Source organism: Takifugu rubripes, chromosome 15 (genome assembly GCF_901000725.2).
Source record: "Takifugu rubripes chromosome 15, fTakRub1.2, whole genome shotgun sequence".
In the NCBI taxonomy this organism is placed as follows: Eukaryota; Metazoa; Chordata; class Actinopteri; order Tetraodontiformes; family Tetraodontidae; genus Takifugu; species Takifugu rubripes.
In genome coordinates this window covers 12,688,410-12,712,945 of record NC_042299.1, presented here as the reverse complement: position 1 = coordinate 12,712,945, position 24,536 = coordinate 12,688,410, and the positions used below count along the sequence as shown (strand labels likewise).

Genomic DNA, 24,536 nt, shown 5'->3' with positions numbered 1-24,536 from the left:
AATGACCTCGTTTGAAATAAGGTAACGCTGGCCAACGCATTGTGCGCCGCATCAGCTGACGGACATTTGCTTCTTTGTGTTGCAGCGTGTCCCTTTTGTTGAGTCGCACCCTTCTGGGACTCAAGCACATTGATCTGAAGATGGTGGCGGGTTCCCAGCCCACATGTCAAGGAGTCCCGCTGAACAAGGCTGTGACGGTGGAACCCGGCGCCATAGGAGCGTATACCTGGCCAAGAAAGCCCCTTTTTCACCTTTGTCCTGTTTGAATGCAGAATAAAAATCCATTTCGCAGCGATGCCTCGCCCGCTAGTGTCTGCTGAGTCACGCTGTGTTTGTGCCGGGGTTATTGTGACCGGCCTATATGAAGAGATGATTAGAAGCTTGAAACTGTAAACGTTTGCAGAACCAGGGAGCGGGTCTATGAGGCTGACTGGAAGCATTGAGTCACGGCCATTTCCGAGCACGTGCAGTCTGCCACCTAAAAATCACGGCCCGCTTTCTAAACGACGGCGCGTCCACGGTGGCACGTCAACATTTGGGGACAAAGGTCACCTTTGATGATCGAGAATAGATTTTTATGGCTTAGAAACGACTGCGGCAGCCGCACAGATGCACCCAGCTGCATCAGGGTTTAGCCACAAGCAGTAATTGGCTAAATAATTTACCTGGGAGATGTTTTTGGGGGCGACTTGTGCGGTTGTTGAATGGCTCCATTTATGAGTCAGTTCTGCTCTTTTTCGGGTTTGGCCCGAGATGTAAACCGGCTGGTACAAAAGGGTCATTAAGCCGAAACCTTTGTAAACCTCCCAAGGTGATGGAATATCTTGCACTGTGCCAGCTGATGCCGCTGAACGAGTGTTTCCCCTGCAGCCACATTATCGTCAGATGGCTTTAAAAGGCAAAATCGCGTTTTGTTTTCATTACTGAAATGGCACAATTTAGTATCCCTGCTGTGGCATTTAAGACGCAGCCTTCTGGCGTTCTCCTTCTTTGGTATCACGGTTCGTGTGGCTTCCTGAGGCTCTGCAGCGTTTCCCGCTGAACTCCTCTGACCGGCCGAGAGGTCGCGCTAAGACGCGCGTTCATGTGCTGGGTGGAGCAGCAGCCGAGCCTCCCCATCCCGATCCACCAGAACAGAACCAGCATGCACAGATGTTGCATGGGATGACCTCTAAATGGCACGTTCATCACGAGCGAAGACAACACCAGCAAAAGGGGGGACACGCGGACGGAGGCAGATTCCAACCTGTTGATCGTGGGGGTGATCTTGCAATTCAACCTGGCGCTTCTAACCAGGCGCGGGGTTTGTTTTTGCTCCTTTAAAAACAACTGAAGCCAACTGGGAACGAGGGAGAGGGAGAGGAGCCTCTCTTGATCGCTCCACACAGAACTTTATTTGGTGTTGGCCCCCCAGTGGGCGGGGCTCCGAGCGCGGACGCGCTCCGGCTGCAGAGAACTCCTCATTCAGCTTCATCTGCGTGCGTGTGTGTCGGAGCGTGTGTGGAGACTGGACCCGGCGTGTTTTCATACCTTCTGGATCACGGTCTCTTCTGCCAGCTCGGTCCACACCGCCGGGCTGCCCCCCCCATTCCCCGCACCGAGCTGTCGCGGTGGGTCAGACAACTTTTTCTGGAATATAGGACGCGGGGCTTTAAAGGTCCACCTCCACATGCCCCCCCAGGGACTTATTTGGCAGATTAAGGTGAGTTTTTCCTGCTGTTATCGCAGCGATGCGGTGTCAGTGACCGGGACGTCCGATTGACACCAATCTTCATGATGGCTGATATCCGATTAACTGCTCGCATGCGAATATTTATCCTTTAGTTGTTTTCTTAAAGAAACGGACGCGTTTTGACCTTGAACTTGAATTGTCTTTCTCTGACCTGAAAGCGAATCGAATCCCAATAAGAGACGCGCGTTATTGCCGCGGCTCAGGTGTTAATAAAGTTTTGCGCTTGAGGAAATCAAGTTTTGTCAAGTCGCCTGATTCAGCCATTTAGATGTGGATCTGCTGCAGCTGGAATCCTGCAGGTCACAGCACCTTCATTCATGCACACTGACCTTAAGGGTCCAGGCTGCTGCTGGGACGGGCCCACCAGAATAGTGAGGAGGATGTTTGCTGACATATGAGTGGGCCAGGATGGGCTGTGACTAAACGTTCCTGCTGCTGGAAGCCCAGCCAGCCTCATGACTCCGCTCCTCGTCTTCTCCTTCCAGCCGTGACACCAAATGTCACCCACGGAAAGGCTGTTTTCGCCGGCCAGCCGATGACTCCGTTCCTTCATTATTTAGCGACCTGCCCCTTCACGACCGACAGATGTAATAACCTTTCTATTATCCCGTGTTTATTTGCATCGAACCACTTCAACCTCATCTGACGCGTAACCAGAAAATCAGCCAGTCAGTCCACAGCCCAAGCCAGAAGTCCAGAATTTCATCCAAAAGGTGGTCCCACCACATTTCCAGAGTAGCTATTATACTTAATTAAACAGGGCCGGTGATTCCTGTGCCCATGGTTGCACTGTTTGCACACTGCATTACAGTCCAGGCAGGTATTGGTGCTTTGTATGGGCTCATTGTGCCGCTTGTGTGCCGTATTATCTTTACAGGCTGTAATACTGAGAGATGAAGGGGGAACCCAAGGCAGCGTCCTTGTATCAGCAGTGTTGACAGTGAGCACAGACACAATAAAGCCGGGTTTTCAGTGACGAGTCGCTGCCAGTTTAGTACAACTCATTTCATATTCTGTCAATATCGCATTGAGCGTTGCCTAAGATTGCGCAACAGCCACGTCGCTGTGAGAGTAACCAGCCGGCTCTCACTGTACTTATTGATTTGACCTTCGGTTTTTGGCCCGTCGGCCCTTCATCTTTGACATTTCCTCAACTTTTCAGACGAGCGTCTGCGCCCCTTTCACATAAGAACGGGCTCGGCTGGAGATCTCCCCCCTCTTTGGAGCCACGTCTGTGCTCATTTTCTCTTCTGTTTTCGCCGAGCTGTGCCGTCTGGGGTTTGGTGTCTCTTTGCTGGAGCACTGTGACGGTAAAGGTTAGTTAACTGATGACACACAGCCTCGTCTTTGATGTTACAAAGCATGTTGTCAGGAAAGTAGGTTACTGGGCCATGTCCTGCAAGCTTAAACTGAACGCTAGTCTGAATATTGCTAGAGCTGCTTAGTGTGACCGGGCATGCACAAATGGTGCAGGCCTGCGCAGCGGCAGAGGGGCCGCCTTCCACCTCCTGTCCCTTTAAGAGAGGAAAGGGCGCTCCACATAAGAATGACTGCTGAATATACAAACCGTGTTGATTCAGCTCGGGCTGAAAGAGAGGCGAAGTGTGACAGGTTGACCGGCAGCCCTTACACATGAGTTATACCTCGCAGAAAAGGCAGGCGCACGAAAGAATGCCAAACATTTCCCTCCCAAGGTCGCTCCTTGTGGACACATGATGCCAGCATCTGAGACACGCTTCGCCGGACAGTTTCAGCATTTAGTTTTAAAATAGAAAGAGCAGAAAGATGAGGAACAGACAGTCTGACTGCATGAGACAGGCATTTCAAGTATTTTTAATTTCCCCCTTGAGCCAGGCGAGAGTTTTACTCCTCGACAACCGTACGACAGTAGTTTCTGGGTTGGTTTTTTCCCCCACGACTGCGTCTGCATCCTCGCTTCGATTACTCCATCCATAAATCTAGTGTATATTCAGCTGAAAATAGGAATTATAATTATTAATTCATCTCAGTGATTGGAAAGTTGCTTCTTTTGTGATGCTCTTGCTTTGGTAGAGGCCCGTTATTCCCGCCAAATCTGTAGACGGTTTATTATTACTGCGTTATTACAGTTGTTTATAAAGGGTCCTGGCACAAAATGGGTGGATATTTCAGCTGGACTTTCTCCAGTCTTTCAATTTGGCAAATAGTTTACACTTGTGACGCTGTCATGGGTGTAATGGGCGTGTGTGTGTGTATGTGTGTGTGTGTGTGGTGGAGCCTCTTCTAGGCATGGTTTGAAGATGAACCATACATTTTTTTTTCTCCTAGAAAAGGTCCACTTGAATCCTTGTGAACCCGACTGGGCCGCGCTGTGTGTTAAGAGGGATTTTTAAAGGCCCCTGTGGCTTTAAGGTGACCATAAATCTGTCTTCAAGCACATCAGAACAGTTCTGTGGGCTTAAACAACGTGGTCGTAGTGCGGTTAGAACAACGTTGAGTCCAACCGTTGACAATCACATGATTCACTGCGTCCTGCCGGACGTCATTACTCTCTTACACCTGACGCGTCAGGCTGCTTTTTGTTTTTTTCCACCAGCCAGTTGGCCCATCAGCACGTAAGCTGGGGAGCTTCTGCTCGTCTGACGCTCCAGTGGAGCTACAGTATGTTGCACATGACCCTCCAGGCTTGCCTGGCATTCATGTCACACTCTTCCACATTGTTACTATGAGAGATAAAATGTTCTGGTCAGGTTATATAACAGACGGGGCAGACGTCATCGCTCCCACTGCGCTGACGTGCTGCTCCGGAGCACACGGTCATTGTCCTCGGTAGCTTCAGGCTCGGATCCACCGGATGATCATCAGTCGCCTTTTAAAGTCGCCCTCCTTCCTGTTCGGAGCCTTGCCACATTATGTGAATTTGATTTGCCTCCTGTTATTTGTGGCGTGAAAGCAGATAAAGGTCTCTTCTGTGGCTTTACTGTGCAGCACATTCACACAACCGCTCCGTGGTCTCAGCTTTTCTTTAATGGTAAAGGGTGCCATTGTATTTCGGCACATGTGGGTGTGGCCGCTCTATGTACGTCAGGGCGGAGGCGTCCGTTTTTGGTGGGGCAAAGTGCACAACGCGGCAGAAGGGCACGGACGAGCGGGAGCAGGTCTGAAGCCCGGGTGAAAAGAGCACTCCCGGATGGATTTCTCATTCCTTTGTTGTTTAGTAGGTCATCGGCAATCTGTGACGTCAAGAAGCCAAACCTGATCATCAGATCGGGGCAGGTGTCAGAGTTCGCACACAGCTGCGACGGCTGAGGGTCATTTTCAGGTTACGTCCAGATTACAGCGACACAAATCTCGCTTGAATGTTTAAAAAAAAAAGGGAATCCGGATGGACAGTCTGTCCTTGTCATCCCAGAGAGATCCCAAGGTGTTGCTTGGCCGTTGGCTCAAGGACACTTCAGCCACAAATCACCACCGAAATATCATTTCTAAACGCTCCATATTGGGTTGTTTGCGTGTTAATCTTGCTTTAACCAGCCGTTTAAAATGCATCAGAGTAATAGTGGAGCCTTTTCAGACGATTGCTGCGGCCTTTTGTCATTAAAAATGCAAATGTTATTAACCCACCTCTGCTCAGGCATCATTGATCTTGCAGAGAAGATGTTGATTACCTTAAAAACAGAAGCCCCTGTAGCAATAACACCTGCGCTGTTTTTGTTTCAGTGTGTTGGAATAACAGTGATTATGTATTTGGCTGTACTGCCGTTTTTCTTTTTGCAGCTCTTTGTTTCCCTGTTTCCTGTCAAATCTGAGATTATTATCGCAGATCCATTTTCTCAGAAAAGGAGGCCCGAATCAAAAGAGGGGACGCGTGTGCATGTTTCATAATAAGGAAAAAACGGAATCGCGAAACGAGACATGGGCTCATTTTTTCCATGGACCGCCTGGGAAAGGCTACTTCAGTTCAGTGTCTGTGCACCCAGAGACTGAGCCTGATCTTTTTAACTTTCAAAGAGCTCATTAACGACAATAAAGATGCAGCCCACCGCCGTCTCAGACGGCGGTAGCGATAAAGAGCTGCGGCGCCCTTTCCACCCATGCCCTAGAATAGCGACCCACATATTTGTTCACACACTGCCTTAGGTAATTGCATCCTTTCCCCGAGCAGCAGCACACAATAACAGGTCTGGAATAATTTTGTGATTCATTTAGAATAGTCAGAAGGATATAATTACAAGGAAATTTGAGAGTAGATGTACCTGGTGAAAGGGGTTTTTTTGTGTGTGTGTGTGTGTGTGCCCGCTTGTCTTCTGTCTTATTGAAAGGATGCAGCCACCCAGGGTGAGACCCGCGCGGTGGGTGAATGTGTAATTACAAGTCAGGTGGAGGCGAATTATCCCAGAAATCACTGTGGAAAGTAAACTGGTGAAGCACACATCTTTCTTTTTTTTTTAAATCAAAATTTGCTCATTGAGAGCAGATCTGATTGATCAGAGACAGAAGATGAGGTTTGTAGAGCAGCAGAAGACGGCTTGTTTTGGCGTTATTACCCAGCAAGAGGGGATGTTTTAAAGAGCGCCATGTCAGGGTTGTCCAGCAGGTAGAGCTGAGTGGGAGCAAGAGTTCAGCTGTAGCCTGAGGGGGTGTGTTCTGAGTGGGGGGGGGGAGATTAGAACTGAGCTGCAGCTTGGTGGATGCAGACGGCCCTCGTGGGAACACAGGAAAACACGGCTAAGGAGCTGCACGGCCGTTTGGCTTTTTTCAGTGGAAGAAAACGCTGTGATGTGGAGCTCTGTGGCGTCTTGGCTGGGATGTCGAACGAGTCAGTGCTCCTTTCATAATTTCATCCAAGTTTCATCCTTTGATTAGTTTCACACCTGGCGACAATGTGAGGCGACGAAGGAAAGGCCATATAAAAACGGGACGTCTCATTTCCTGTAATATCCTTTCTTATGAAATAGTCTGCGTCAACATTTGGTTGGTGTTCTGCAGCTTTTCCGATTCATACGCTCGCCATGTTACTGCCATTTATAGTGCTGCTGCCATAAACGTCTCTGTTTCACGTTTTACGTGCCCGTAAGAGATGAGGGAAGTGATTTTACACCATGTCATGTGTTGCCGTAATGAGGAATTAAAAGCAGCGACGACGGTGGCCCCCCAGTTTATTTTATTAAGCAGATTATAGTGTTTTCTTTGGCATGTGAAAAATCTGCCGGACCTCACGAAAAGGGAAATAAGCGACTTTATGATCGCAACCACCTCGGCTGGAGGAAAGTAGGCACCAGACATTGTTACCATGGGAACACAGAGTGAACAGCAGTGCCATAGTCTAATTAATGAGAGCCAGTGCTTCAGCAGAGGGCCGCGATGACATCACAGATGTAGCTGCAGAAAATATGGCATAATATTTAAGTGATTATGAAAACAGTCTTAACACTTCCCCCTCCCCCATTAATACAAAAACAGCCCATTCGAGGATACGGCTGCACCTGGTGATGAGTATTTATTATGAAGCGAGACCTTCTTATGATCAGTAAATGACATCTCATCTGCTAATAGCATGACCTACATAAAAAAGTGGAACTAATCTCTATGTAGGTGGATCGTGAATAATGCAGTCAAATGTGGGAGATCTTATTAATCTTGGATGCTTCACACTTGTTGATTTCTATCGTGGCAACAGTCCATTGTGATTCCACTGCTCTCCAGCCTTGTTTCCCGTCTAGCCTTGGGTTTTATTAGGAGGGCAGGTTGGATGTGGTGTAAATTGCATTTGTATGGATTTTCTTGTTAAAGCCACATCGGGGTTTTAATCATTTTTACAGTTTAGTGTTTTATTCGTAGGCCTTTACTGAGATGGCGGGTTATTCATAGCCTTGTACATACACAAGAGTTGAAATTCATCAGAGCGATGTATCTTATTTACGCAGATGCTTATTAAGGGGATATTAGAAACTGAGCAAACTCAAAACAATTTGGTTTATTGCGGGCTGAGCTATAAAATACCAGCATTGCCGGTCAGATAAGGTTTACCCGCCTGATTCCCAGCAAGAGGAAGAGAAAGCAACAGCAAATATTAAACATGCCCTCACCTTTGGCTGATGACAGGATCATCATGTGGAGTCCACCAACACATGGTTGAATCATTTAATCGCTCGAGCGAAACGCATTTTAAATACAGATCCCGGAAATTCATTTCAAAAGTGTAAAGTTTTTCGCTCGCTGCGGCCGCCACGGGATGGTTTTGCCCTCTTGGCTCAAATCAAGTTATTTGTCAGGTGAGGAAGCGGCCAGGCTGATAATTTCCTCCGTTTACCTGTGACGGTGCCCAGGTGTTCCACTACCTCAAGCTTTATTGGCAATCCTGTTTATCCATTGAAAAGGACGTTTTCCTTTTGTTCTTTTAAGAAACTTTTTCAAATAGCTTTAATCTGCCATGGTTAGACATAAGATAAGATTGTGTGTGTGTGTCAGCTGTATCAGGGTCAAACGTTTGATTACTTGTGTCATTTGATCTAAATGAGGCCGACGAACAAACCATTGGGGAGGCCTAGCAAACGCTATGACATATAAGGGAAAAAATGCCAACAAAGAAACTTTGGCATAAGCGAGTGAGAACGTTTTGGGTCCGTCTGACCGCGTTGTTGGCTGCTCTGGAGATGATAGTACAACCCTGGGATGGAAGATCTGCCAGGTTGACCAGCAGCGTCTGTGGGCAGTTGCGCAGCAGAATTTGTGAGGTTTTGAACACAACGACCAGGCCGGCTGTCGTGACTCTTCCAGAGAGGAGCACGCCGGGCAGTAGGCTGAACATGTTTTTTTCCAAATGAGCACATCTGGGTGTGTTTTGTTATATCCATGTTTGGTTTTTCTACCTTCTTTACTCCTGTACTTTGAGATTGGGAGTTAACTGAAGTAGTCATTAAAATAGAGCCATTTATGAGCATAATCTTGTTATTAATGTCAGCATTTACATCGTTTTGACCATTAATGCCCGATTTAGGTGCCAACGGGGGGTGCTGGGAGCACGTTTCACATGTGTTGAGTCTAATTTGCTGACTCGTGCATCGAGGATTGCTTTGGCCTTTTCATCATTTATGTATTGGTTTTTCCACTGGCCTGTGCTGGGCTTGGCTTCTAAATCGAAGCCCCCGCCTTCTCTTAATGAAATGAAACATCTTGACTGGCTCACAACTGGTAAAACCACAAGGTGGACTGTAATATAAAACAAGCCGCACACACCCAAAAAAAAAGACTGACTCACGTCATGACCAGTCAAGGCGGAGAAAAAAGTACACCCATCTCTCATTTTCTGCATTTGGGGGTATAATCTAGATGAAGGATTATAGCAAGGGAATGCACAATAATGCACAAAACCTGAGCGTGCACGCTGATATCACTGGCTGGCCTGGGAACTGTGGGGAGAGGCCACAGTCTGATGGCTGACTTGAGAATTCCAGAAAAGTGAAGCCACCCCATTGTGATCGCCCCCTTGTGGCCGATAGCAGTAAAACAGTAGCGTCCTAAATCGTCATTGGTTTTGGTATTAATTGCTTTTATAAATACAATATATAAAGTGCCACCTCTGTCCCTGTGAAGGGGCGGCAATAGCCAGAGTGTGGCACTGCGGGAGACTGCCGAGCCAGAGGTCCAACATTCCTGTGATGACAAACATCCAGCCGTTCTGTCGATGAAGACCTCGCCAGAGAACCAGTCCGACTGGCTGTGCTCCCGTGGCTCCGAGTCTCACAGGCAGGGGAGAACGCTAGACCGTAGCGCCACATCACAGGCCCGATCACTCATCAAAATCTGGACGACCACAACAGCTGCAGTCTGAATTAGCTGTGGGAAAATGTGACTCATTACTCTAAAATGGCCATTGAAAGCCATCTAATCATTGTGCTCCGGGCTGACATCTTTATAAAGTGCAGAAATACCACTCTGCACAGGCAGAGGAAACTTTTTCGCCGTTTTTTGCAACCGTGGCTGTGGACTGATGGTTCAAATTGTGGCTTAAGTCATCGCTGAGTGTTTCTCTGCCCCCTCTGTCGTAAAAATGCGCGTAGTCACCTGGTTTATCACGAGGAGACCTCGTTCTGCTGCGTTGGAGCGCCCTCTCTGCGTGCGCTAGAGGGTTTGGTACCTTTGTGATGCAGCGACAACGCTCGTGCATCCTGTCTCGGTAAGAAACTAGACAGGTGAAAAAAACAAAACAAAAAAAAAAAACTGGGTGTGGATTGGAATCGAGCAAGTTCGGGTTTGTTCAGCAAATGATTCATAGTGTTTTTCCTTTGTTATTCATTTGTACGTTGAGTCACATTGGATGTGCTAAACTTCCTGGGGCCAGTTTCATTTCCTCTGTACCGAAGGAAGAGCACTCATCAGAGGCAGGACATCCACTTGTATCGATCAATTTTAACCATTATGTCCAAAAACAATCACTTCTCCTGCGACGCTGTATGTCCATATCACCCAGTATGTGACACTGTTTGTTACTGATATGTAATAACAGGTTTAAAAGGATTCTTCCTGACGTGAGGCTATATAGGCAGGATTATGCACTATTTCATTACATTTTTCAATCGGTTCAAGTCTTATTTTTCTAATTTCATACTGAAATGCAGTGTGAAACCTTATTTGCGCTAACCAGCATGTAACAGTATAATAAAATATTGAAAAATATATAATAAGCAGCCATTGCCAACTGTCCTTCTAAAAAGGCAGGCACCTGAGCAGTTTCTGAGATATTACCCAGGATTGCTTTCACTTAATCATATGACGCACAAAAGATAACCTAGAGTTGTCGGCAATCTGGCAAAATGAAACTGGTCCATGAAGGTTAAATTCCTGCTTATTGTCAGTCAAAACAAAAGCAGAGCTCAGAATCTCTGCTCCGGGTTCTCTGCTCGCCTTATTTTAATGGGAACGTTGGAAAGGCCGTCGCTGTCCGCATGTGTCGGCCATACGAGGCAATTCTGTGTGTCATCGTGTCACAGAAGCTCAGCATTGGGATCCAGCCCGTTGTGAGCCCTTGAAATTAGTCATGCAGGCTGCTGACCCACATTTAGGGCTTCAGCTGGAGAAAAAGGCAAGCAGGAAGTTGTTGAAAAAATAGAAGCGAGAGAAACAAGGGAAGTGGGGAAGTACTTGAGAGGAAAACAAAACCATTAGCTTTTGATTTTTGTGTCTCATTTCCATGCCCCGGGTCCCATCCGAGCAGGACCTGAATAAATATACGATTACCGACTCCTTAGCAGGATCAGGCAGGCTGAGGCATATTTATCTAGCTCTTTAGACATTTCCAGAGCCCACCTGAGGACCTTGCTCAGCGCCCCCGCGTCCATTTTTGGCGTTTCTGTGTAAATATATAATAAGTGCACATGTTGCAGAGGCCAAGACCCCCCTTCCAGACCGTACCATTCACCACACGGGAAGCGTTTCACCAAAAACAAACGAAAATCCAACAATAAGAGCAAAACATGCACCCCCGAGGCACCAAAGCAGTGTCAAAGACTAAAAGCTGCCCCCTCCCGCGGTGGCTACGGGCTTTTCTGCGCGTTGCGCCGCACAGGCGGCCGCTTATGCCGCTTGCGTCGGCCGAGTATTGAGCTACCAGCTGACCTACTTTCGCAGCTCTCCGCCGCTCGGTCCTGTTTACGCGCCGCTGCCAGCGGAGGATGTGGAGTACGCTGCCTGGAAAACACACGCACGCAGCCCGCAAATAGCGACCGCACGAGCGGTGGGCGGCCGAGTTGCGCCTTGTTGTTCTATTAGCGCCGCGGACGAAGGACGTTATTAACGACAGCAACTCCGAGGCGTTTGTTATGCAATTGGACCTTTTCCGCCCTGGCGCCCGGTCAGTCCCGTAGTTGCGCTCAGTTCTTCTCTTCTTTTTTTTTTTTTTTGCGTGTGATTTATTTATTTATTTTTTATTTTTGGTTGAATAAAAATGAGCAGCGCGCTTAAAGGTGGATCTTTATTTCTGCCGGGGATCCGTTGTCAAGGTATGTGAGATTTAATGAAAGCTTTCATCACTTGCTGCGCTTAGAATATGAAAGTTCACCAGCGTCCCCCTTGTTTTTCCTCACCCGGCGGAGAGGGGGGGATCGAGCACAGCATAACCCCTAGATTTAATTTTATTTTCTAGATTTTATGTTAACGGGAATGCATGGGCTGCTCTTTCTGCTGCAGCAGGCGTAACAGGAATACCAAGCTCTTCTGAATCCTGTTTACGGTCATCAACTGCCCTGGTTACAAGGTTTAAATAACCTATTTTCCCCTCTGTTGCAACACTGCCATTGACTTTGGGTGTTGGATTTTGCATCGTTATTACTGTGTCAGATAGAGAGGAAAATAAAACTGACATCAGTTCTCACTGGGGTTCCGGCTGACATTTAACGGCAATTTCTCGGGCGCTGGAGTCGATTCTTTTCATGATTTAATCATTTTCTTGGCCTGAAAGCATTTGTGTCTCAGTGTCTGCAGTGATGTTGAGTGATTCTTCCGCTGCTGGAGTCTGCCGTGAAAATGTGGCAGGAATAAGGTCTATTTACTGTAGGCATACTGGGAGGTGAAGGGGCCGCTGCGTTCACCCAGTGGACTTCCTTTAGTTTTGCATTTACAGGTTCCTGCTTAAAATAAGTGCTTCCAGTTTCGCACTCCAGGGGGGCATTACACCCTCCAGAAAACACCACCACAGACACCTCAGTGTTTGCAATCACAGGCAGACATTGTCAGTCAGACATTCCGGCTGTTTCATCATACCCAATCATAGCCGGGATTATGAAGGTAAGGAACTGGCTGGTAATTCTCCATCGTTGTGATTTCCTTCCCAGACCGTCGGGAACGAAGCTTCACGAGGTGCAGTTAATGTTTACCTGACAGCTCGGGCTCTCGGCTCAAACGCAGATGCAGGTGCAAATGGTCAGACTGGCACGTTCAGATCCCAGTATAACCCGCAGTCAGCAATAACCGGAATTTGTTTTTCCTTTTTAACCAAAGCAATGGCATAGACTTCATAGAGGCTAAGGGTAGCGTTATTAGTTATTAAAGTAGGTTTTTATAGCCTTAATGGCACATTTTTCTGGACACCTACACTAATTCTTTAGAGACGATATTATCAATGTATGTTGCTGATTGCCTTCATTTGCAATACAGGTCAAACATTGTATCAGTAGCTCCGACAGATTTATTCTCACTTTAATATAAATGCAGTTGAATTATGCACGAGCTCATTTGAGTCTTTATTCTAATCCTGCATTGTATAGAAAAATATATATTTTTAAAATCCTGAGTGTTTGAACTGACAGATCATAAATCTGAGTTTGAACGTGTCTCATAATCTAATATTGCAGTATGGACGTTGTACATTTACATTATATTTACATTTATACACCTTTAATGAATGGGAGTGAATGGCTGAAATCGTAGCTGTAATCATTTAATTGTGAAGCTGTTTTCTGCACAGATAAGTGTTGTGTGTTTGAGCAGTGCAAGGAGCGGAACATTTATGAGGCCTTTTTTATCACAAGTTATCATCTTACAAGTAAATGGTTTCAATTTCAAACTGTTTGCATTAGAGCTGTAGGCTGCCATTAACTAAGCGCCACATACAAGCGTTTATAATACGATAATGAGGCTGCTGTCAGATAAGGTAACATGTTGGGTTGTACTCTGTCCCATTACAATGTGAAAAACACCTCTATGGTCACAGAGCGTTGTGCTTCAGGAGGGTGCAGGTGAGGTTCTGGTGCCAGCTCACGTCTTCAGCCTTCATACTGGTGTTAGTAGCACATAGATTCTACTTTAATTAGTGCAACAATCCTTCAAGAATTCCTGGAAGAGTTTCTCCCAGGCTGATGCAAACATTTGTTCAGAATCTAGGGTGAAGTCATTAAACTCTGGTTGTCAAAAGGTCAAGGTTGGCGTGACCTTTTGTCCATGTCATTTCTCACCTGCAGCGAAGTATCGGCCTCAAATGAAACATTTACACCCCTGATTTAAGGCAAAATCCCACTCAGAGGTTCCAATGGATATAATTATATGCTATTAAGCAGCGGCCACATTGTGACCCGATGACCTCCAATTCATTATCTGTCCACACATTCAGGAAGAGATTAGGCCCTTTTGACTTTATTCCCTATTAAATTACATTCTCAGATCTACTAACCAATATCACCGGGATCTACGTACAGCAGCCCTGCCAGCTTTAATGTCCAAATGTAGGGTTCAGATATGACTTTAGCTAAACTACTGAGTGTCTGTGTAATGGAGCTTTCAGCCAGTCTGGATATTTACTCAAAAATAGAGCCCTCTTTACATTTCAATGTGTGTGTGTCCGACATGTGAGAACGCACAGCCATGCATCTGCACCGCGGCTGGTAGGAGGAAACACACAACGACAAGAATGTAACTCTAGTTCCTGCATTAAACTTTAAAATGATGTTAAAAAAGAGAAGCTAAATAAATGATTACTCCGCTGGATTTCATATTTGTAAAGGCAGCGAGGACAAACACAAGCCTCCACTCTTCTCACAGCTTTGTTACAGACAGTTTGGACCTAAACTTGAACTTAACCTACTGCCACTACTGTCATGGGTTCATGTTCTGTCTTTAAATACCGGCGGAAACATTTGTAACTAGACTCGGCTGTTTTTTAGCTGTTAACCTTGCAAGGTGTGGTTTAACCTCAATACCTTCAAAGAATGCAGGCTGATATGTGAGGTGTCATTTTACCTGGTATATCTTACTGTTGTTTTTTTCATTTTAATTGTTAATGTTAATTGTTAGTGACTAGGTGTCGTTGATTGTGCAGGAAACAATTACACTCTCACCAAGTTGCCACGTCCATCAGGGAGTCCTTGTAGATTTTGTGGCTGTTCCGATAATTCAGGGAGAGGTTTTGTACGTTTGAAGCTGTTATCTGTCTAAACAGTAGTTTGGCAGCACTGTAGTAGATACAGATGTGGTTCCGATTAAATCTAAAAGTGTTTCCTCCATATGTTTCTCTTGCCGAATATGAAAGGAATGTCGGGATCTTTTTTTCCCTTCTCATCTGCTCGGTGCTGACAGAGGAGGCAAACAGTTTTAGAATTTCAGGATTGATGGAATGCTTTCTGCAGGCGTTCTGCAGGTGGAATGAGGTTTTGCAGTATGCGTAGAGGTCAGTCGTTCCTCAGCATAACAGCACAGACAAATCCCAACTTTTAAATCTGGCTGGGAGAAGAAATCTACCCAATAATAGAGTCAAACGACTTGAGCAAATGAGGAAAAATCTAAACAATAAACCACGATTAGAAGTCGAAAGTGTGTAACGGAGAGAGCAGCCTTTACCAGTAGTTTAATGTCCTGCTGCCCTGTAGTTTATGAGGGAGTTCTCCAGTGAAACCAGAAGAGGCACAGATGTTTTAAACACCCCAATAAATTCAAATGAAAGTCAGTAAATTTAGGTTCATCGCGCCGCGTCATGTGCGTGTTTGCATTATTTATGTCTGCTATCCAGTCAAAATGGGGTTGTTTTCATTTCTCAGACACTTTCTGATTTAGTAGACGGGTCGTTATGGTCTGCTGCTGACGCTGACCTTCCTTTTTCACATCACACACTTCGCACCTCTCCTGCGGTGCCCCTTCAAGCCTTCCTCCCCTGCTGGATCTCTCTCACACTGGGCCTAAATATCTCTCCTCTTTAGCCGTCCATTGTGCTTGTTCTGACTTTTGTAGCGTAAACAGCAAAACTCGCTGGTTTAAAGGCAGCTTGAAGCCTCGGCACACCAGCCCCACAATTTGCCATCTGGGCTTGTTGGGAGCCATAGAACCGGGTTGGGTTGTGTGACCCATATACTAAGTTGCTCCATCTGCATATGAGGATTGCAACAGAGCCAATATTAGGACGTTCTCTGCACAAGCGTGCGTACAGTTTTAACCATGCACAAGCAAATAATAGCAATAATAATAACTAATAACAATAAGGCTTTGCTATAATGGTAATTTGCCAGGTTGTAAGTGTAATAGCTGCCACTTTGTTTTTAAAGTAACATATATTTAACCACCTGAGGTCCCTGATCTTAAGAGTGATTAAAACTCAATGCTGTTATTAAGAAGAGAAAGGTGTGGGAAAAAAATAGGGCTCCTTCTTCTAAATGCTGCTTCTAAAAATCTATAAATTCACAGGCAAACCGTTGAGCGAGCACTTATGGGGGCAGATTTTCACCCGTTTCTGCAAAAATCCACAAGCATCCATCTCTAAAAATCAGGTTCTGATGCACAAGAAGGTGACCACACAGCTCATGGTAGCCTTCAACAGACCTACAACACACTATTGAGCAAAGAGGGAGAGGGAAAAGAGAACACGGATAAGAACGCTTTCAGTGAGGCATGGGTGCTTCAGCCACTCAGTCATCTATACATCCATCAGATATAGCTGCCTGTCCTTGAGGGGGGGGCCATTCGCCACTGCCATACGGTGAGAGGCGTTCTGTGCTGTAAATGGTAAATAGCAGGACTGACGCATCAAGACGACCCAGCATTCACTCGCACATTCTCATATTTACGTGTTTCCACTGATGCGTGTTCAAGTCACTGCGGCCGCTAAACAGCGGCTCAGGGAGTGCGTCAAGACGAGCTCCATTCAGGACGGTTCGTACCTGGAAATGACTTACCGTAATAGGACGCTCATTGTAGCATATCTTTATTGTAGCTGTGTGACAGTATGGGCTGTATATGTAGCCGCGCGCTGTATATGTTGAAGGCAAATCCCCCTCTGACAGCAGGTTTCATCTTAATTAAAGATGCAGGGAAAGCAACAATTCAGGGAGCAGAATGTGTCGTGTAAATTAAATCCGACAGCTCTTGTGTTAACGTTTGGTGACGGGCCGTTTAGCAGCACGTCATCAGCACGTTTCCACGTTTCCTCTCAAACAAACACACTTTGCTTCCCTTTATTTCCTTTATTCCTCTAGTATACGTTCTAGGCTAGTGGAATCCTCTTTCAATGAGCCAGGTCCTGTTTCCTCTCGGTTGTAATGGCCATTTTATTGTGATGTACGCTTGTGACATCACTTTGTCCTACATCCTGTGTGATCTTCCCATCCAGCCAGCTCTTCCCACTCACACTGCATGCATCACATCATTCTGTGTCCAAGTCAAGTAAAAATGAGCCAATAAACACCAGTCCCCCCCCCCCCCCCCCCCCACCAGCTGCTAAATTACGTTTGGGTGATTACTGGTTATCTAATCGATACCATATTTAACGTAAAGCTTTCCTAAATTACACACATGTAGCTTTTTAAAGTGTCAAACACTCCTACAAGGAGATGATGGCACCATTAATCAATCGATATCGGTGAATAAACGCAACTGTGACTAACTGATGTCTCATCGTAGCTGAGAAATGTGGATATTTGCCTCATACTGAAGGTGTTTGCCTGCTGCTCTGTGTTGCAAAGCATGTGAAAGCGCATGTGAATGAGGTGACTGATCTGCACCTTTTTTTTTAATGCTGGGTTATCAAAAGAGGCTTCGGCTTCAGGTGTTTTTCTAGGTCAGGGGAGCGCTTCCTGTGCAAAAACACTCCCATAATGATGAAGATCTCTACCCAGGTAGCAACTGGAGACTTCTGCTGCGCCGTTTCTTCTTGTGTAGGGAAAACAGGGCGGCATCCGCAACAGGCTGCACGCTCACGTGTTCCTGTTTCCTCAGGTGTTTCTTTGGTGGCCTGGAGGCAGCAGCCAGTCGACCCACGCTAGCTTTTAAAAGAGCGTTCAGAAGAGGCCGGCGCGGATGGGACTTCCGAGACATCAGAAAGGGCCTGGCTGGGAAAGGGAGTGAGTATGGACAACCTTTCGGACTTCGGTGGATCCTGTCCCTCCACCCGCAGAGAATGGGAGTGAGTATTGAATATTTGAAGCTCTTACCTGTACAGTTCTTTAGCATTTGGCTTTCTTTAACTGATTAGGCGAATACATTGTTTTTGCCTGTCGCTGTTTTTAGCTTTAACGTGAACTGCGATGTATTCACGCGCGTCTCGTAACCTTCCATCAGAAAATGTATGTTGAGGTTTATTGGAAGTGAGCAAAACGGCGTTACGGAGACTAAGAAACACAAAAATGATCCATTCCTCCAAAAATGGAAGGCGCAGAGCACCAGTAATGACCGTCCACCTAAAGTGACAGAGAGAGAATTAATCAGAGAAGGGTGCCTGTGGAGGAGCCGCGGAGATCAACACAGCAACTGTAAGTCATGGGCAAAATGGCTTTTATGGAAGAGCTGCAAGAAGAAAAGCACCATGTAGCTGAAGCTGAACACACCTTCCAGCATCGTTGGGGGGTTCCTTTCATCAGCAGGGGGCAGAGGCGCTGCTCAGAGTTGGTGGGAAGAGGGATGGAGCTAAATTCAGGGCAGTCCTGGATGGAGGTTCCATCCTGCTCTAAACATAGAGCCAGAGTTACAAAGGGATGCTTTACTTTAAAGCATTTTCATACGATAGAACGACCCAGGCAAAGTCCAGACCTGCAGCTATTAAGAATCTGCAGCAAGGCGTGAAAATTACTTCAAGGATTCCATCTGGTCCGACTGACCCGGAGCTAATTTACGCAGAAAAATGGGCAACAAGTCTCTCGATGTTCAAAGAGATGTTTGTAAAAATGCTGAGCGTCCCGTATCATCACAGGAAACCTGCCACAACATCTGGGAAGGTTCAAGGTGCATGAATACATTTACAAGGCGAATGACCCCCCCCCTTCCCCCTTCCGGGGTTTAGACAACAATCTCTAACCCAAACCCAGTATTACAAGAAAAAGCACTACATCTGGGTATCAGAGACCTTGTGGCACTCCTTAAGATTCCTTATCAGTTGCTGTAGCTTAGTCACATGCAGAAAGTAACCTGCTGCTTATCTGTGTAGCTATTAACAAACCTGCCGCAGCATATGAAAGTCCACCGGCGCTCTCCCGTGTCAGATAGTAAAGATTTTCTCACTGTACTTTGTATAGAAGTTAACATTAGCTCTTGGCTAAACCCTCCATTTATTGTTCAAAAGAGCACAATGGGTCTTCTAACGTGATATGGAATATAATTCCCTGTATTTGCTCTCGTTAGGATGGTAAAATGTATGTTTATGAGCCACACTGACCTCTTAAATATGAGGGGAAAAAAAGCGGTTTTGGGTTAGTTACAGAATAACAGCATTACCTTTGGAAAGTGCACGTGTAGTTAGCCGGGGAGTCGCTTTGGTCATTAACGTTGCTCATGTCTCTTTCTTCCAGCACCAACAGCTGCATGGAAGATTTAATGGATGAAGATGAGAAAGACAGGGCAAAAAGGTACCAAGAGCTCTTTAGTTGTGACCATCTCCCAGTTCAGACAGGACGCTTAATGTATAGTTATTGCTTGAAGTGCAGAAAATTTATTTAGAAATATAAACCCAGGATTTTATCAGGTCCTGAACATACATTTACAGTAAATACATGTTTATGTTTGTCATCTCTGGCTTCGGCCTCCTTCTGCCTAATGTAATGTAATATTCCCTCGCTACTGATGAGTGAAAACTGGGATTTGCAGAATCAAATTACTAATTACATCAACCTTGGCCGGTCGTCACTCTTTATGAATCGCTCGCCACTCCTGTGTTTGTAGAGCGGGATAAGCAGTCCCGGCAGAATAAATGAACGCTAACTAGCCAGCTTCTGGTTTAATTGTTCCCATGTGTTGGTCGCTGTAGGGCATCTCGGAACAAATCGGAGAAGAAGAGGAGAGACCAATTTAACGTGCTCATCAAGGAGCTGTGCACCATGCTGCAGGGGCAAGGCCATCCGCGCAAGATGGACAAGTCCACCATTTTACAGAGAACTATTGACTTTCTGCAGAAACAGAAAGGTAGGAAAACGCAGCGGGGGGAATGGCGAGGAGGAGAGCGACAGCCGGTAACCAGCGCAGCGTTCCTCAGCGAGGCTCTTCCTGCTTTTGTGTTGCAGACATCAGCGCCCGCAACGAAACTTGCGATGTGCGGCAAGACTGGAAGCCGTCATTCCTCAGCAACGAGGAGTTCACTCAGCTAATGCTGGAGGTAAAGCTCAGGATAGATGTGCAGAGCACTTGAAAGGGAATATTGTCAGTCGTTCTTGGTGAGGACGCCACGATAAGGTCCAGCTTTTGAGTGCAGTTGTGTGTTTTGGTGTAGGAAATAGGTTATTACATCTCAATTACTCATGTACACACAGGTAGAGCGCTGTGAATTGTGACTCAGCACATTTTTATATCATCATTTAATGCCTTCAGCCATCCCAGCGGATTATTGTGACCTTTCCTGCCTTTTTTTTTTTACAGGCTCTAGATGGATTCTTGGTAGCATTAACCACCTGTGGCAACATCGTATACGTTTCTGACAGCGTTTCTTCACTTATTGGGCATTTACCTGTAAGTGATGTTGCTAAATCCCCTCTATTTTCTTTTGATCCTGTACATAACTACCCTTCATTTTCCAATGAGTAAATTGGTCCCATTAAATAGTTCCAAGAACACATTAGTTATAGCTCAGCATTGTCTGTAAATTGTAGTTTAAAACCCATTAAAATCAGGAACCAGGCTAAAATCTAGTATGTAAATGCTATTCCTACTGGAACTTACTCTCTCTCTGCCAAACCCTGCAAAAGATTTACTATTGTACCGCGCTTCTTTTCCACCAGTCAGATATGGTTGACCAAAATATCTTGAATTTCCTCCCGGAGCGGGAACACGGGGAGGTGTATAAGCTGCTATCATCCCACATGCTGATGACTGACCCCATTACTTCTGACTTCCTTGACAGTAAGTTCCACAACAAATGGCCTCCTTGCATGTTCAACTCTGTTCGTGTCTACACCAAAAGGTTTCAGAGCTATCCTGAAATACATGACACACATATAAATAGTTTGTTTTACTCGGTTACAAACAGTTCATTGGATTGTCGTCTAGTGTGTGTCTATGATTAGCCTTTTAGCTAATTATAGGGGCTAGCTTAGTATCACAGTTAAGACTTTAAATCACTCTTCTATTAGAACAGTAATCCAAAGCAAAATAGAATACGGGGATCAAGACATTGACCTTAATCCGGTGTTTCTATTAGGAGCCAGTTGGGTAGTTATGAGGTCCTTTGCAGCCTAAATAGCAAACTGTCATGGGGTCAAACTGTCACTCCGGGGCCTCGTTATTTGTTTTTCTGTAAATATCCGCCTTCATTAATCTGTTCGCGTTGTGGTTTCATTCGACACAAACTGTTCTATACGGCGAACGCTCGGAAGATGCCGATGTTCTGTTAGTTACATTGAAGAGCAACAGTTTGGTTTGGCCGTCCAACATAATTCAAAATCTCCCAAAAAAGCAAAAAATTGGCTGTTGTTTTGTCATAGAAGCAGGATCCAACTTGCATAATAAATGAATGGTAATCTGTTTGTGAGGTTGCGTCTCCCTCTGTGTGTGACTCAGCGATCCTCTGCAGGTGTACGACCGGCGTTTGCTAAGGTCAGGGAAACGAACAGCAATCGGCGTCTCAGCTAATCACGAGGACAAGTCGTTCTTTTGTTGTCCTTTAAAAGAAATGCCGCTGTGCACAGGATTAATTCCGTTCCCGGTTTGATATTTCTGATTGTTAAATGTTAGCATGGCGCTTTCAGCCGGTCTTTTTCCCCCCTTTTAGCCAACAGCGAATAAAATGGACAAATAATACACATGTTTAATGAGGAAGACCATGAGATTAACCTGTATTTCTTACCCACGGCTTTATTTAGTCAATATGAAGACAGTAAAGTGTGATCTATGGATGTATGCTAATAATGATTATCTACCCGAATCACTCTATTTGTGACCACAGACATGTTTCTTTTTTAGGTGAGGCACATATTGAATTTTGCTGTCATCTCGCCAGAGGTAACATTGATCCAAAGGAGACGCCTGTATACGAGTACGTCAAATTTGTAGGGGACTTCAAGTTTCATAAAAATGGTGAGCATTTTTTCAGGACAGCGCTCTGAGAGTTTGATGATCAGCATTACTAGAAAAAGTCTTCTCCACCGCAGTGCCTACTTCCTCTTGTAACGGGCTCGAGCTGTCGTTACCACGCAGCCTGCAGTCATCGCTGGAGGAGCAGGTCTGCCTGATTGCCACCGTGCGATTAGTCACTCCCCAGTTTCTAAAGGTGAGACCGTAACACCTCGACTGTGGGAGGGTGCGATGAAGTTGTGCATGACATCAAACGAATGGTACGAGGACGGCCACAAATCGGGCCCAGAGGGTTACATCACGATGATTGTACCTAATCTCCCCGCAGTAATGACCTCGGTGGTTGTTACCTGGACATTTACAGGAGCCAGTTGGTTGGAGGGAGGTTTTTGACAGCACAGAGAGCTCTAATTTGCTGCGTTTCTCTTTTTGTGCCATTAAAATGTGCTGGAGCTCCTAGAGCAGAGAGAAGAAACAGCTTTATTGGACAGGCTTCAACTCCCCCTCCACTTATTCCAATATGTAAAAGACACTGATTACAATGAGTTGCCAGATGGAATATCTCTAAACGTCTAGACCATATGGCATGGAACATTTTTTTCCTGTGCATACCCAGACATGACATATTTAGTGCAACTGCTAATCTTCATCTGTACTATTTATAATCACCTCTCCTGCAGACTAGTTGCAGTTATAATAAGCTTCAAATCACAGTTGAAACAGGTTATAACACGAAACAGTCACATTGCAGGAAGGCTGCACAAAGTGTTAAAACTTTGTTTATTCCGTTATTTTTAGGATTTGTGTAATGTGGAAGATCCGTGCAATGAGTTCACATCCAGACACAGCCTTGAATGGAAGTTCCTGTTTTTAGATCACAGGTAAATATTTCTATAATTCCGTTTCTTATCACCCACAGGAGTTTTTGTTTTAATCTGTTATCTTCCCAACCTTCCTTTTTATATCTCAGAGCCTCACCAATCATCGGATACTTACCCTTTGAGGTTCTTGGAACTTCTGGCTATGATTACTACCATGTGGATGATTTGGAGCTAATAGCTCAGTGTCATAAGCAGCGTAAGCAGACCTGTCTTCGGATTCTCTTTCTTGTGTCATTTAAAACAGGTTGACATGCGGAAAAATTCCCTTTTCACTTTTTTTTTTTTCCCTTCAGTAATGCAGTTTGGGAAGGGGAAATCTTGCTACTATCGCTTCCTGACCAAAGGTCAGCAGTGGATTTGGCTGCAGACTCATTACTACATCACATACCATCAGTGGAACTCCAAACCTGAGTTCATTGTCTGCACTCACACTGTTGTCAGGTAAGCCTGGGTTGTCCGTACTCGGGTGTTCTGTCGGCCAGATTAGGCCTCCGACGGTCTCCAAAGACCCAGCTGCCTAAATTGAAATCGTCTTTTGGGTATTTCCCAGCTATGCTGAGGTGCGAGCGGAGAGGCGGCGAGCGTTTGGCTTTGAAGAACTGTCTCCGCCTGAGATCGCTCCCTCGTCGGTGAAGGTAAGACCTCACCCCATCATCGTTTCGTCCCGGCTTTCAGACTCTAATATGAAATGGTGACCTCTGTCCAAGGCTCAGGAGCTGTACCTGGACATCTGCTCCACGCTGGACCCTCCGTGCGACAGAAACAGCGGCGCCCGTTCTGTATCCTCCCACAGCTCCAGGAAATCTTCCCACACGGCCTTGTCGGACTCGGCATGTGAGTCATCCTCTGCTCCAGAAAGTGCCAAGTCACTCAGCAGCAGGTCAATGTGTACAAAAGTCCCGCAGCCATAACAGAACGACAGAGGTCGTGTCACCTTTAAAGAATTCGAGAGGGATCTTTTTTTTTTTTTTTTGCTTTCGTTAAACCGCAGCAACAGCCTGCAGAACCAGGCGCCAGAGCTGTCATTGATAAATGTAAGATAAAACCAAAATAACGCCGAGTTCAGGTTGTGTAACAAAGCAAACTAACAATCAATAAAACGCCTACGTTAATTTACTGCATGTGGGTGACAAAGCATGTACGATGAAAGGCTTCCAAGGCTGACTTCAGCTTGTTTGTTTGAGCCTCCCATCTCTCTGACTTCAGCTCCTCTTCCACCCACCGGCTAAAACAATCATCTTCCATCAGCATCAGTTTAGGGAACAGTGTGAATAATTACAGCTGATTATAAACCTACTGTAGCGACTTGTTTTCCTCACATTATCCCAGACCTGCATCTGTCTGTCAGTCTGAAACGTACACGCTGGTTTTTTGTTGTTGTTGTTGCTTTAGCGATTGCGTAACAGCTGATTAAAAATGTATCTGAATGTATCCCAGATTGTGGGTTTAAGTCAGAGGCAGAATGATGTGGCAATCAGGGGCTCATGAGTCAGCAAAAACGTTATACAACTAGAGTAGGAATGCTGTAACCGTGTGGTGTGTTCTTGGGAAGGATGCTGCATCTCTGTTTAGGAAGGTGACAATATGGGACTGATGTGTGATTACTGGCTGCACCCACTGGCCGTGACGGCCATCGCAGCTAAGCCCTGTTGCTCTTGAAGCCATTAAAGAATTGTATAAAATAGCACTTTATGGAGGAAAATATAGATAATTTTTACTCACTGTTGTCCTTGGGTTTAGAGGATTGACTATAAACTGCATTCATGGCGATTATCTGCACTCATTTACTCAAGAAAAACAGTGATCATGACCCGGCTCAACATCTAATCTCTCGTCTCTTCTGCAGCAGCTAATTCCTACACTGATGCCTGCACACCATCATGGCAGTCTGCTTCAATTGGAACAGAGAAAACATCTGCTAGACTCCAGCCCAGTAGTTCAAAGGTCAGTTTATTCAATGTTTAACTGTGTCTGTC

The 24,536-nt window shown here is 45.7% G+C and overlaps 1 protein-coding gene and 1 long non-coding RNA gene across 9 annotated transcripts in view; one reads left to right on the top strand and one right to left on the bottom strand.

The window, feature by feature from the left end:
- Positions 1–24,536, top strand: part of npas2 (neuronal PAS domain protein 2) — a 32,289-nt gene that overhangs the window by 1,737 nt on the left and 6,016 nt on the right. Inside the window, exons 1-15 of one of the 6 annotated variants that reach the window (XM_029849021.1) lie at positions 1,143–1,702; positions 17,405–17,591; positions 18,970–19,026; positions 19,425–19,579; positions 19,678–19,769; positions 20,030–20,119; positions 20,389–20,509; positions 21,569–21,682; positions 21,757–21,875; positions 22,478–22,560; positions 22,650–22,756; positions 22,854–23,001; positions 23,111–23,195; positions 23,268–23,394; positions 24,407–24,504. In XM_029849021.1, coding sequence (XP_029704881.1) covers positions 17,536–17,591; positions 18,970–19,026; positions 19,425–19,579; positions 19,678–19,769; positions 20,030–20,119; positions 20,389–20,509; positions 21,569–21,682; positions 21,757–21,875; positions 22,478–22,560; positions 22,650–22,756; positions 22,854–23,001; positions 23,111–23,195; positions 23,268–23,394; positions 24,407–24,504 — 1,452 coding nt within the window. In that variant the 5' untranslated portion in view covers positions 1,143–1,702; positions 17,405–17,535. Of the gene's footprint in view, positions 1–1,142; positions 1,703–2,822; positions 3,049–11,239; positions 11,713–17,404; positions 17,592–18,969; positions 19,027–19,424; positions 19,580–19,677; positions 19,770–20,029; positions 20,120–20,388; positions 20,510–21,568; positions 21,683–21,756; positions 21,876–22,477; positions 22,561–22,649; positions 22,757–22,853; positions 23,002–23,110; positions 23,196–23,267; positions 23,395–24,406; positions 24,505–24,536 lie in introns of those variants that run through there. The other 5 variants (XM_029849022.1, XM_029849025.1, XM_029849024.1 and 2 more) reach the window with 5 other exon arrangements.
- Positions 17,750–24,416, bottom strand: LOC115252815 (uncharacterized). Of its 3 annotated transcripts, XR_003891145.1 has the most exons (6): positions 24,283–24,416; positions 23,283–23,406; positions 22,030–22,135; positions 18,896–18,978; positions 18,013–18,131; positions 17,750–17,865 (listed from the first exon to the last, which is right to left on the bottom strand). It is a non-coding gene; the product is annotated as an uncharacterized lncRNA (long non-coding RNA). The 3 variants fall into 3 exon arrangements; XR_003891144.1 differs by lacking the exons at positions 23,283–23,406; positions 24,283–24,416 and adding an exon at positions 22,991–23,125; XR_003891146.1 differs by lacking the exons at positions 23,283–23,406; positions 24,283–24,416 and adding an exon at positions 22,676–22,878.